At 36.3% G+C, this 12738-nt stretch overlaps 1 protein-coding gene across 2 annotated transcripts in view; it reads left to right on the plus strand.

The window, feature by feature from the left end:
- The window catches only part of ZBBX (zinc finger B-box domain containing), a gene marked incomplete at its 5' end in the record, with an annotated part of 104874 nt that overhangs the window by 7297 nt on the left and 84839 nt on the right, over window positions 1-12738 (plus strand). For both annotated transcript variants that reach the window (XM_082839129.1, XM_082839130.1), the window contains 2 exons: window positions 6373-6421; window positions 7293-7402. In XM_082839129.1, the coding sequence (XP_082695255.1) occupies window positions 6373-6421; window positions 7293-7402 (159 nt within the window). The remainder of the gene's footprint in view (window positions 1-6372; window positions 6422-7292; window positions 7403-12738) is intronic.

Below are 12738 nucleotides of genomic sequence, written 5' to 3' on the forward strand. Positions count from 1 at the left end.
CTTTTTGTTATATCACATTTATTTAATGTATTTATGTTCTGCTGGAATAATAATTATTCATAAACTGTTGATTCCATATGTGAAGATACCCAAGGGAAAATGCTTTAAAATTCCCCAGCCATAGAATTGCTTTATCTTTACTGTGTATTGTAAAATATAACATTACATAATATTTAAGGTTAAAGGCAAATGAGTGTCCTTATGTAAAGAAAACTGTTTTGCTTCTGGATTCTTTAGTACAAAATCTGTGACTTTGTAAGTTTTAACTTCTATAGCTTTTTCTTTTTTATATACCTGTCATTAAACTTTCATTGGGTCAGTTGGCACCTACAGACATCTTGGCACTTCTAACATTTTTGGCTTAGAAAAGACATTTTATTCTTTAGTGTCATTCTCTTACTGAGATATGTTTCTTTAATTTTTGCATTAAAAGTTTTATAATCCACTTTGCATTTTTCATTATCTTTCTGAGACAGTGTTCCATACTTTAGATGTTGTGGTAAATATAATATATTAAAAGTGCTGACTCTGTGATTATTGATTTATTTATTCAATAGCATTTATTAATGCTATTTATTTATTTATTATTTTTTTTTTGCGGTATGTGGGCCTCTCACTGTTGTGGCCTCTCCCGTTGAGGAGCAGCAGGCTCCGGATGCGCAGGCTCAGCGGCCATGGCTCACAGGCCCAGCTGCTCCGCGGCATGTGGGATCTTCCCGTACCGGGGCACGAACCCATGTCCCCTGCATTGGCAGGCGGACTCTCAACCACTGCACCACCAGGGAAGCCCTGCTATTTACTAATAGCATTTATTAATGCTTCTTTGTCTTATACTGAATTATCCTTGTTCTCAAGGATATCCTTACCTAATGTAAAAGATGATGCACATATGAAAATATTTATAGGAAAACTCACTATGTCATTTTTGCCATGTAGTGTATTTGTGCTTGGGAAATAATAGTTTAGCTCTACAAATATTTGAGAGTGTACTAGATATATTTATAAGGAAAAGTGATGAATAAGTCATAGTGCCCATTCCCATAAACCTCATAATTGATGATGAAAGCATGAGGGGTTGGGGAGTTACAGAAGGTGGGAGTAGAAATAAGATTGGGCAGGAGGGTAGGAGGCCTGAATACCAGACTCAGGAGTGTTGACTTTTTCACTGGGTGAATAGAATTCCCTGACAACTTTGAAGCAGGAGAGTAGCAAGTTTAAGGTAATGATGTATGATGGTTGATCTTGTTAATATCCAGTGCATTTGAAGTTTATATAAGTAGAGTTTAGAGCAAATGATATTCAAACTCTTTTGATCATGTACCACAGCAATAAAGAATATATTTTGAGGGCTTCCCTGGTGGTGCAGTGGTTGAGAGTCCGCCTGCTGATGCAGGGGACACGGGTTCGTGCCCCGGTCTGGGAAGATCCCACATGCCGCGGAGCGGCTGGACCTGTGAGCCATGGCCGCTGAGCCTGCGCTCCGCAACGGGAGAGGCCACAACAGTGAGAGGCCCGCGTACCGCAAAAAAAAAAAAAAAAAAAAAAAGAATGTATTTTGAGAATGGACTTTCTATCCATGAATTTTTTATCTACTTATAAATATAATTTATTTATATACATACTAATATGTCATGTTCATTGTAAAACAAAATATAGAAATTAATCAAGGATGATATAAACATGAATAGATGCTTCTTTTCTTCTCTTTGATCTTTTCCGAGCTCCCTCAGGCATGCATACATGCTACTTTGGAGGCCACTGATATAGAAGCAGAGACTATTTATAAGTCTATTAAAAGGTCAGATGAGAAGAGTCTGAATGAGAACGTAGCAGAAGAAATATAAAGGAAACATGGACCCAAAACACAGTGAGAAAGGAAAAGAAGAAGTCAAATATATAACTGGTATTCCAGGATGAATTGCCTAGGAGATAGAAAAATGAAGGAGCTGGAAAGAAAAGTTCTGGTGTTTAGATTTAGAGCTAGATAGTTGGCTCCTCCTTCTCTCCCTCCCTCTACCCTCCTTCTCTTACTTTCTTTTCCCAGCTTTATTGTATAATTGGCAAGTAAAATTGTAAGATATTTAAAGTGTACAACACGGTGATTTGATATACATATACATTGTGAGTGAATTCCCTCTATCGAGTTAATTAACACATCCATATTTACCTTGTTTTTTTTAATAAAAACATTTAAGTTCTACTCTCTTAGCAAATTTCAAAGATTTCAGAGTTTTGTTTGCATTCTCATGTGTTAATTGAAGCTGAGAGGGTAAATGTGCTCTCTAAGAATTTATAAAAAGGATAAGAAAGGTGTAAAGGATAAAGGGCAGGTATGAAGGATAAAGCCCAGAGAATATGGAGGCAAAGAGAACTTGAATATTTATTCACTATCTGTTTTATACCAGTCAACAGTGCTTTTCCTGTTATATCTCATTAAGTGCTTATATCATTCATAAGAGGCAGTTGTTATTTTTTCTAGTTCCACAAATGAAGTAATTTAACATCAAAAAAGTTAAATAACTTGCTCACGTCAAGGGTCAGGGCCAAGATTTGAAATGCAGGCTTTCAGGCTAGTTCTAAGATAATTTGCCAGCTCTCCAGTAAAGGGAGCCTGAGAAGAGAAATAATGGGAGAAATAGAGTCAAAGTAATGTAATTTCATAGGAGATGAAAGTAAAGGAGGACATTTTTAGGAAAAAAATGGAGAAGTCAACCTTGATTGATGTATTCGTAATGAAAAAGTTGGGTTTAGTTTTAGCAGTGTTTCTCAACAGGTGGCAATTTTGTCCTCCAGGAGACATTTGGCAATGTCTGGACACATTTTTAGTTATCACCACTGAGAGGGATTTCTTTGGCTAATGGTGTGTAGTGGCTACAAGCCAGGGGTGCTGCTGAACATTCTACAATGCACTGGGCAGACCCCACGACAAAGAATTATTTGGCCTAAAATGTCAGTGGTACCAAGAACAAGAAACCCTTTGGTAGACTATATAGATTAAAATCCTGACTCATCTCATTAGCTTTGTGATTTTAAACAAATGATGTAACCTTTCTTGGGCTACTGTTACCATATTTGTAAACATGCATAACAGTACTTGCTGACTACTTCACCGAGTTTTGAGCAAGGTGTGAGATAATACGTGTGAAACCAATTGTAATATTAACTGAAAATCACATTAAAATGTTTACGGAGAATGCGAATTTTTAAAAACAATAAATTTGATTTGATGGTTGGATTGTTATCAGATGTAAAAATATATTTCAAGTGGTTGAAAAAGAAAGGCAGGTGGCAATGAGTAAAGGCTAAAGTTTCAGTAAACATGAGAACAGAGGGTGATCTCTCAAGGCTTTAATAGGATCAAGGAGACTTTATATATATAATACAAAAATATATAAACAAATACTATATATACAAATACTGTGTGTGTATATATATATATATATGTGTGTGTGTGTATATATATATATTTAGAATCGGGGGAAGATGTGAGCCAATTTGTAGCTGAGGGATAGATTCACTAGTGGAAGAAAGATTGAAGATTCAAATGAGAGAGGTGCCAGTTGCTGAGGGCTTTGAAGAGGTAGCTCCTTGAGGAGGGCCTGGCCAAGGGAAGGAGGGCACATTTTCTCTGAGACAAGAAAAATGGAAGAGAAAACAGGTGGCAGTAAAGGTACATTTTTAGAGGTTGTTTTTGACAGGCGGTAAGGCAGGAAGCTGTGGAAAAATATTAATAGGAAGACCTTGACATTCTTAGTAAATTTGAAGGCAAGATCATCTGTTCAGATTAAGGAAAGGAAACGGGGTGGATCTGAGGTTTTTGGAATGGAGAAAATTTGGAGTAGCCAGATCATGTGAGAATCATGTTTGAGGTTTAGTAGCAAATGGATGAATGGATTGCTGAAGAGCCATAAGAGCCCACGGGGCTTATTCAGCATGGATTTGTAGGGGACCCAGTTGCTATTATTTCATCACAATGGTTGGTAGATAATGGGAGGTCTAAGAGGAAGGAGGTAAGGAGATTGCAGTTTGCACTGAGAAACTCTGAGTTTGGGATTTTGAAAGTGTGGCCATTCAGATTGTTGCTTAGGTCCAAGGTTTGGTCATAATGGTCAGGTGGCTGAGGAGGCACTTAGATGTTCATAGTAGTCAGCATGTCAGAGGGTTTTCAGCATCAGGATATTAGGTGAACATGGACAGTAAAGTCTCCACGATCATCACCCAGAAATGTGCTGGAGAGAAATACTGAACAGACTGCTGAGGTTTCAGGTGGAAGAGGATCCTGGGTATTGATAAAGGTGGTAAGTGGATGGTGGGGACCTTCAGTAGAGGCAACTTCGCGTATTGGTGAAAGCAGACCAGTATTCTGGAAGCAGCACTGGGGAGCAAACAGGGAGAACATTTTCCTTCTCTCCTGGTGAGTGAAAGGGAGTAGAAATGGAGCTCTTTCCTCTGGAGAGTTCTGTGGAGAAGGTTGAGTGTGAGGAAAGGTGGGTCCAGTTACTGTGAACTTTTGGAAGAGATACTTTAAGGAAATTTTTAAGGCATAAGAGAGTTAAAGGACGCTTTAATAAGGGCTTCATGGAAGGGCAGAGCAGCCTGGACGGAAGGACAAGTAGTGGAGAATGGCAAAGGTTGAGTAGCTAATTGGATTAAGAATGAGGATATTTGAAAAGGTGGCTTGTGGAAGGAGTGTGGGCCCAGCACAGTGGATTAGGACATTAGTGGCAGGATGGAGGCATTTGTGAATGCCAGGGAGGCCGATGAATATAACGTAGTCTGACCCCAAGGGCCCAGATGATATGTCTGTGTGGTAGAGACACTAAGCTGCCCTGACTCCTGATAGGACCCCTTCAGCATCTCCTGGTGGAGTCATAAGTGGGTTAATAAGGTATAGGCTTCAGTATATTGAATTCGTGGTGTTTTATATATACACACATATGCATATCCATATATCTTTATGGTGTTTGCCTGTGTGTGTGTGTATCCCTGGTCCAACCCTACTCCACCCTCATCTCTTTCCCCAACAGATAAAAATCAGACTTAGGAGGAAATTCTATTTGCCTAAAAATAGTAAGCTAGCAGTTTGTTCATTGAAATATTTGTATACAGTTTGATTCATATGAAGTAAATATGGCTATATTCATAGAGCAGAAAAATATTATTCACAGTAACAAGAACAAAGTATAACATGTCCCTAATAATGAATTCATTTTGCTTTGGTATATGCATTCTGCCCAGGTAGCCTATAAACACATAGATCATGTTGCAATTCAGATGTATCATTAAGGTAATAGTATTGGATAATTTGGTTATAAAAAATAGGATTAAATTATCTGTAACTTGTACAACACTGCCAGTTTAAAAATAAAAGTGTGGTTCATATAAAAATTGATTATTTCAATTCTATTCTCTTGTCTGCTGTGTTTGGTACATAGCATTTGAGCAGCTCCTTAAAGAATGGGAACAAACAAATACCCTTTTGAAGCAAAAGCACTAGATTCACTGAAAATAATTAGGCCTAAATTTTCAAAGATGACTGCAGTTGGTACAGCCATAGACATAGAGGCAACCATTATTCTCATATTCTCATGTACAAATTGGGCAATTGAGCATGCAAATTGAAAATTGAAAATGAAGCATGAATTGACAGTGTGTGTATAAGTGTGTGCCATGCTCCGTGAATGTCTGTGTACTTCAGACGTTGGTTTTAATAAGACCAAGACAAGTATGTGCAATTGGAGAGTCTGTTTTGTTTCTTAAATTCTTAAGATCCAAGGATTTTAAGTGATTATTTATTTGAAATACCTATCCATAATTGTTACTTACTCAATTTTTTTGGCTACAACTTGGGAAAGTCAGGGATCACAAATAATATATTTGAAGGTTATGCCTATGATGGTTAAACATGTGGTTCTCTGATTTGGGCAATTAAGATAATAATATTAGCTTCTACAGTTATGTGAGCAGAATAGCTTAGTCAGAATTCAGCTTAGATTCAGTCTACACAAATATTAGGCTTTGTGTGTTTCAGAAAGATCAGAGATAGAAAAGGCTTACTGAGCCTTTACAACATCTGAATGCTAGTGCTTTCCTAAAATCATTTCATGGTGATATGTAATTTTTGTTTAAAGATAATTTGTGACATTAAAAAAAATTGGTTTATATATATTTCCCAAATATATTTTTCTTTTATGAATTTTCTCTTGATTTAATTAAAATTCCTATATATGCATTAAAGATCTCATATTATTCTTTCAAAATGTTTGTTTTGTTCAAGATGCACCAAAATGTTATGGCTTTATAATATTTTTATTAGTAACTTAAACTTTGAGTTTGTATACCTGACATACAATATCTATTTTATTAATATAGCTTTCTGCTGGAAAAGTGAAATTAAAATTACTGAAGGAGCAGCTTCAAGGTAAACAGTTTACCATTGTATTATTAGATGCTAAAGGTATAATTTCTTTTTTTTACATTTGAATTACATAGAAAATTTAAGTGCTAGAACTGTTCATGCAGCATAAAGATTCTAAACCCCAAAATGGTGACTCTTTATCTTTGATACTCAAAATATATTTTATCTGTATTTTGGGGAAGGGTGCTTATTTTATGTCAAAAATCAACTTAGGATATGATCATAATAATAGTATTTTTGAAAAGTGAGGACTTTCATTGCATTGTTCCTTAAACTCTAGGAAGAAAATTTTAGCAGTATAAAATTATAGATTGAAATTTTACTCTGGGAAATTAAAAGAATATTGAAAATTGCTTTATATTTTAGTACATTATTTGAAAATAGCAAAAACCAAAAATAAAATTTGAATTTACAGTACTTCTAAAAGAAATAAGATTTTTAAAATAGAGGATAAACATTTAATTTGGATAGTTAAGATAATTTGATAGAACAAATTATAGAAATATATATAACATTTATTATAGAAGTTGTTCTGTGTGGGCTTTAGTTTGATCCAGAGATGGGGCAGAACACTATGGGAATTCTATCCAAAGCATAGTTTTTAACATTCTGTAATTTTACATGTCTAGTTCAACTGAGTTTACAGCAGAATGGATATGGGTGGATATGTGTGGCCCTGTGGTCACAGTGGGTGGGAGGGGGACTGTGGGCTCCCTAGTCTACTGGGAAGATTAGACTTGGCTACATGCCATTCTTATTGGGCAACTAATATTTATATACTGTTTGAGAATTTAGAAATGTGCATAATTTCCTTTATCAATCAGAAAACTGAACATCGTATTTTAATGTGATTGGTCTTGTTTTTCCCTTTCAGAGCCAGTGAAAAAACCATCTAATTATAAAATGGCAAATTCTTCTGAATATGAAAAACCCAAGATAAAAGGGAAGGTTTGTGGGCAGTGTGAGAACAAAGCCGCTCTGCTAGTATGTACACTGGAGTAAGATCAGACTTTCACACGGGCTCATACACCTGTCCCGACTTAACCTGCTTGGTAGCCATGTCTTTTTCTTCATGATCATTACTAAGGGTGAAGTGTGCAGGCTGCCAGGAAAGGCCAATGCTATATGATGCCCTGAATCTCATCCTCTCATTCTTGTTTAAAGATACCACCTAACTTTTGTCCTCTCTCCCTTGGATCGTGCCTATCAGCACAAGAACATGCAGTATTTCTCGAACCAAAACTGGAACAGAAATTCTTCTTTGATCCCCACATCTCCCCCTGTACCCCTTTTAGTAACATTTCTAAAGAGTTGTCTACACTTGTTGTCATCACATTATCTCCTCCCATTGTCTCTCTCTCTCTCTTTTTTTTATTGAGGTATAATTTACCTACTGTGAAATGGACAAATCTTAAATGTATACACCCCCATCAAGATAATAGAATACCCCAGAAGGTTCCCTGTGCCTTTTCCAATTAACTCCCACTACAAAACCAACTACTATTCTGATTTTTAGCAGCATACATGTAGTGGTGCTAAACCTATTGAAATTTATATAAATGGAATCGTATGGTATGTATTTTTCTGTGTAGGGCTTTGTTGTTTTTCTGTATTCTTGACCCCTTAACGTTGGAGTGCCACAGGGCTTAGTCCTCAGGCCTCTTCTGTAGTCTGTTTATACTTGTTCTTTAGGTAGTTTCATCTACTCTCTTGGCTTTAAAGCCCATCTTTATTTTGATGGTTCCCAAATTTACATCTTTAACTCATATCTCTCCCCTGAACTTTCAACTCAGACTGCCTAATCAACACTTCTACTTGGATTTCTAACCAAAATCACTAATTTAGTGTGTTCAAAATTCAACTCTTAATATTTCCCCATCAAATTTTCTCCCCCCAAGGTCTCCTCATATCAATAAAGGTCAACTCAAACATCGCCTGTCCTAACAGCTCTTTATAAAATAGCAACAGCTGAGATGACTCTCTATAGTTTTGTGAAGCTGCCTCATTCATCTACATAACATTTATCACCCTTTAGTGTATGTTTATTTGTTTATTTTCCACTCACCCACAATGTAAATTTCATGAGAGTAGGGATTTACTTTTGTTCCCTGCTGTGTGCTTACCACCTTGAATTATGCCTGCAATTTAATAGGTACTCAGCAAATGTTTGTTGAATGAGTCATTTCTTTAAAGCGTTTCTGTTATTGAAAACACTGTTATCATTGAAGCTAACTGAAAGGAAGATATCCAATATATTTTGCAATTAAAATATTATACATACCTAGGAAGCAGTTTTCCCCCAAAGAATTTGATTATAACTAATGTTTGTGGATCACTATAATATTTATTAAATTTCAGAGAATTTAGTTATAATCACTTCTGGTGTAAGATTGTATTACTAGCCTTATTTCATGGCAGTTTTAACTGAGCTCAGAGAGTTAGAGTGCTTTAAGTCTAATAAAGCACTAATAATATTAAATGTAAAACCCTGGCTCTTGGTATAATGCTCTTACTTTTACATCATACATCATACTATTTTTCTCCTTACTTGATATGATGGTGGAATTTTAACAAGTTATACCTATCCAGAAAAGTTAAGAAAATATAAACAAACGCTAATATTCCTGGAGTTTGAAGTATGAAAGCTAAAAGGGTCTCATGGCAGAATTGAATTGTTGGATTCCACTGTTCATGATCTGAAAAAGTATTTGCATAGGAGCTATGAGTCAATATTTCTTATTAATCCTCTTCTATGTTGAGCACTTTTTAAAGGCCATGGAATTCAAACAATATGGCATATGTAGATAAGATTTGACTTGGAAATAAAGGATCTGTTTTTCCAGAGAGAAGGAAAAGCAAGCAAAGGACATTCCCGGACAGTATAAGTGGCACGTGCCTTGGCTGGAAAGCAGATGAGAGTGATGAAGTGTGCAGTGATTACAAAACTGATTTGCCTGAAAACTGTTGTAAATAGAAGTCAGGGTTTAGGCCCTAACCATTCTTAAAGAATTTACTAAGATTTTAAGAAAAGATGTTCTTTGATTTGAAATGAAAATAATATCCCATGATACTTGTTAAAAGCACAAAAATTATTTAAAAATTCAAGCTCGGTAGATGTAATGAACTCTATAGTGTTGAACTCTGAGGTTACCTTGTGTTCTTAGCTTCCATCATTCTAGATGGTCATGCTGACTGGATAATCAGAGTCAACCTTTCTATATCTTATGACAGGACCTTAATCAGGGAAAATTGTACAGGAATGGGAGGTAGGGAGTAAGAGCTTGCATTTTGGGGGTTTGAATCTCAACTTTACCTGTTGTTAGCTATGTGAACTTCAGCAAATGACTTAATTCTTTTGTTTCTGTCTTCTCCTTTGTAAAATGGGACAACACGGGTAACAGTAGTATAACGACCTCAGAGTTATTGAGGATAATGGTTAATGCATGTGAAGTGTTTAGCATTGTGCCTAGCACATTGAGAAGAGATAGTAAATTGTATGCCTTTTGTTGTTGGCACATTTTATATATGTTGCATTCATATATGTTGGTGGTAAAAATAAAACCCCAAATTTGCAGATTTCTTATTTTTAAAAGAAATTCCAGTGGCTTTAGGCTGTTTCTACATAACAAAAGTGAAACGGATAGTTAAAAATTACATATTAATTTGGCAAATGTGGATAATTTAATTAAACTCAAATGGATTCTGAAGGCTTAGCATAAGTGATCTAGCCTTGAACAAATTAAAAAGATATTTGCTAAAACAGCACTTTAGTACTCCATCGTCAAAGAAGCATCTGTGGTGGAATGGCGTCCTTATCCACATTTTTAGTATGTTCCTGCCAGTTATACAAACTACCTAAAAAGATTTTCCAGTTGGCGGTCATTTTCACCCAATTTAAATCCAAATATGCTTGTATAACAAAATATATAAGCTTACTCTGTGACTCCAGCTTTGATCTTCCAGTATAACATCTGTTTGGCTACTTTCATTGAAAGTCTATTGTTAGCAAATATTTGGCTTAGAATTATATGCTGAAACTGACTCTCAGTCCTCTATATTACATTGTAAAAATGGTGCCGAACATTTATGAGAAATTCATTAAAATATTAGCTGACATGTTATAGAATACATTTTGAAGTCTACGTTAATACAATAATACTTCCATATGTGTATGTGAAATTATAGCTTTTAATTTTTCACTTAAAAATTATGGATTTAGATAATGTTTGTATCATCATTTCTCTAAGAGACTATAGCTCTTGAAACAGGAGTTGAAAGGCTAGGATTAGTTCCCATACTAGGGATAGTATTTATTTTTCTTCCACTAAAATTATAAATCCAGTTCTGTGTAGCTATAATCACATTTGAAAAATACATTTGGATTTTGATAAATACCAGACCATGCAATCATTTGACATTTTGGATTTATTTTATTGCAGATTTTATGAAGGTTTTCTAATAAATGATTAATACTGAAATTAATGGTCAATGATTATTAGTAATGTGGGTCTTGGGTAAGAGCTTAAGCTTTGAACCAGACTCTGGGGTTGAAATCCTGGCTCCATTAGCTGTATGACTGGACAAATTCTCAATCATTATGTTCCTTTGTTGCCTCATCTTCACAATGGAGGTACAATGGTCATGCTAACCTTATGGGGTTATTGTGAGAATTAAATGAGATGGAACATACGAAGCCCTTAGAACAATGAGTAAGTGCTCCCTGAATGTTGTGGATATTGTTATTGTTATTTGACCCTTCCTTTTTAGTTTCATTTTAGTTATATACAACTTCCTACTCTTTTAACCTATTTTTGGAGTGTTGTCTTAATCATTTCATATTTAATAAACGTGGCTACATTATTGTAGGTAACTGCATCATCATGTGGGAACTTGCAATACAACTTTAAAAAATTAATGAACTCTTATTGGGTTTTATTTAATTTTTATTGAAGTATAGTTGAATTACAATGTTGTGTTAATTTCAGGTATACAGCAAAGTGATAGATATATATATGTATATATATTCTTTTTAAAAAAAATAATTAATTAATTTTTGGCTGTGTTGGGTCTTCGTTTCTGTGCGAGGGCTTTCTCTAGTTGCGGCAAGTGGGGGCCACTCTTCATCGCGGTGTGTGGGCCTCTCATTATCGCGGCCTCTACCGTTGCGGAGCACAGGCTCCAGACGCGCAGGCTCAGTAGTTGTGGCTCACGGGCCCAGTTGCTCCGCGGCATGTGGGGTCTTCCCAGACCAGGGCTCGAACCCGTGTCCCCAGCATTGGCAGGCAGATTCTCAACCACTGCGCCACCAGGGAAGCCTTGTATATATATTCTTTTCCAGATTCTTTTCCCTTATAGGTTATAAAAAAATATTGAGAATAGTTCTCTGTGCTATACAGTAGGTCCTTGTTGGTTATCTGTTTTATATATAGTAGTGTGTATCTGTTAATCCCAAACTCCTAATTTATACCCCCCTAAATTTAGTCTCCTTTTCTTCATCCAATACACTCTAGTGCCTTCTTACTCCCTGTGTGGTCTGCACCCAGCAGCTGCATGGGCATCACCTGGGATCTTATTAGAATGCAAGATCTTGGGTCCCATTCCAGACTTCCCAAACCAGCATGTGCACTGTAAGGAAATCCCAGGAGATTTGTATGCATGGTACAGTTTGAGAAGTGTCACTGAATTGCGCATCAGGTCACCAGTGACCCGTACAAGGCAGAAGAACCTGGTCTGTCTCTCCCCAGTCTGCCCCAGCTGCTTTATGCTTATTATACCCTGAGAGAGGGGAGAGGAAGGAGGGGGAGAAGGGTGGTGGGCACCCTAAAGGGAGAGGAAATGAAAGAGAGCTAAAGGGAGTGTGAGCTCCTTGGCACAGACTTTCTGACACTGTCTCTCCAGGCCTCATGCTTTCTTATTTGTACTACTGGATGTTCTCAACCTAGGCCAAACTCAAGAAAAGGGGGGCTACTAGCCATTTGCACTATTTTTTTTTATCATACTGTAAAGGGTGTTAGAGTGGCTGTACGTCTGCACAGTAGTAATTACTCTTGCAGTAAAAATTCCATTTCCTTTTCTCACTTTCACCCTTGCTTGGCACTATCATAGGTAGAGATATATCACATTTTCCAACTTATCCGCAAATTTAAAGAATGACATTTTAGCACCATAGAGAACTTGCAAGACAAATATACACTTGTCTGTAATCATTTCACCAGTCATAAACATCGCTGACATGTTGATGAAGATCCATCCAGTTTTTTTTCTTACACTTTTTTTCCTTTGAGGAATGTCCTAAGAATGCTTTTAAAACAACATTTTGA

The sequence above is a fragment of the Leucopleurus acutus genome, assembly GCF_964270905.1.
Source record: "Leucopleurus acutus genome assembly, chromosome: 5".
NCBI lineage: Eukaryota > Metazoa > Chordata > Mammalia > Artiodactyla > Delphinidae > Leucopleurus > Leucopleurus acutus.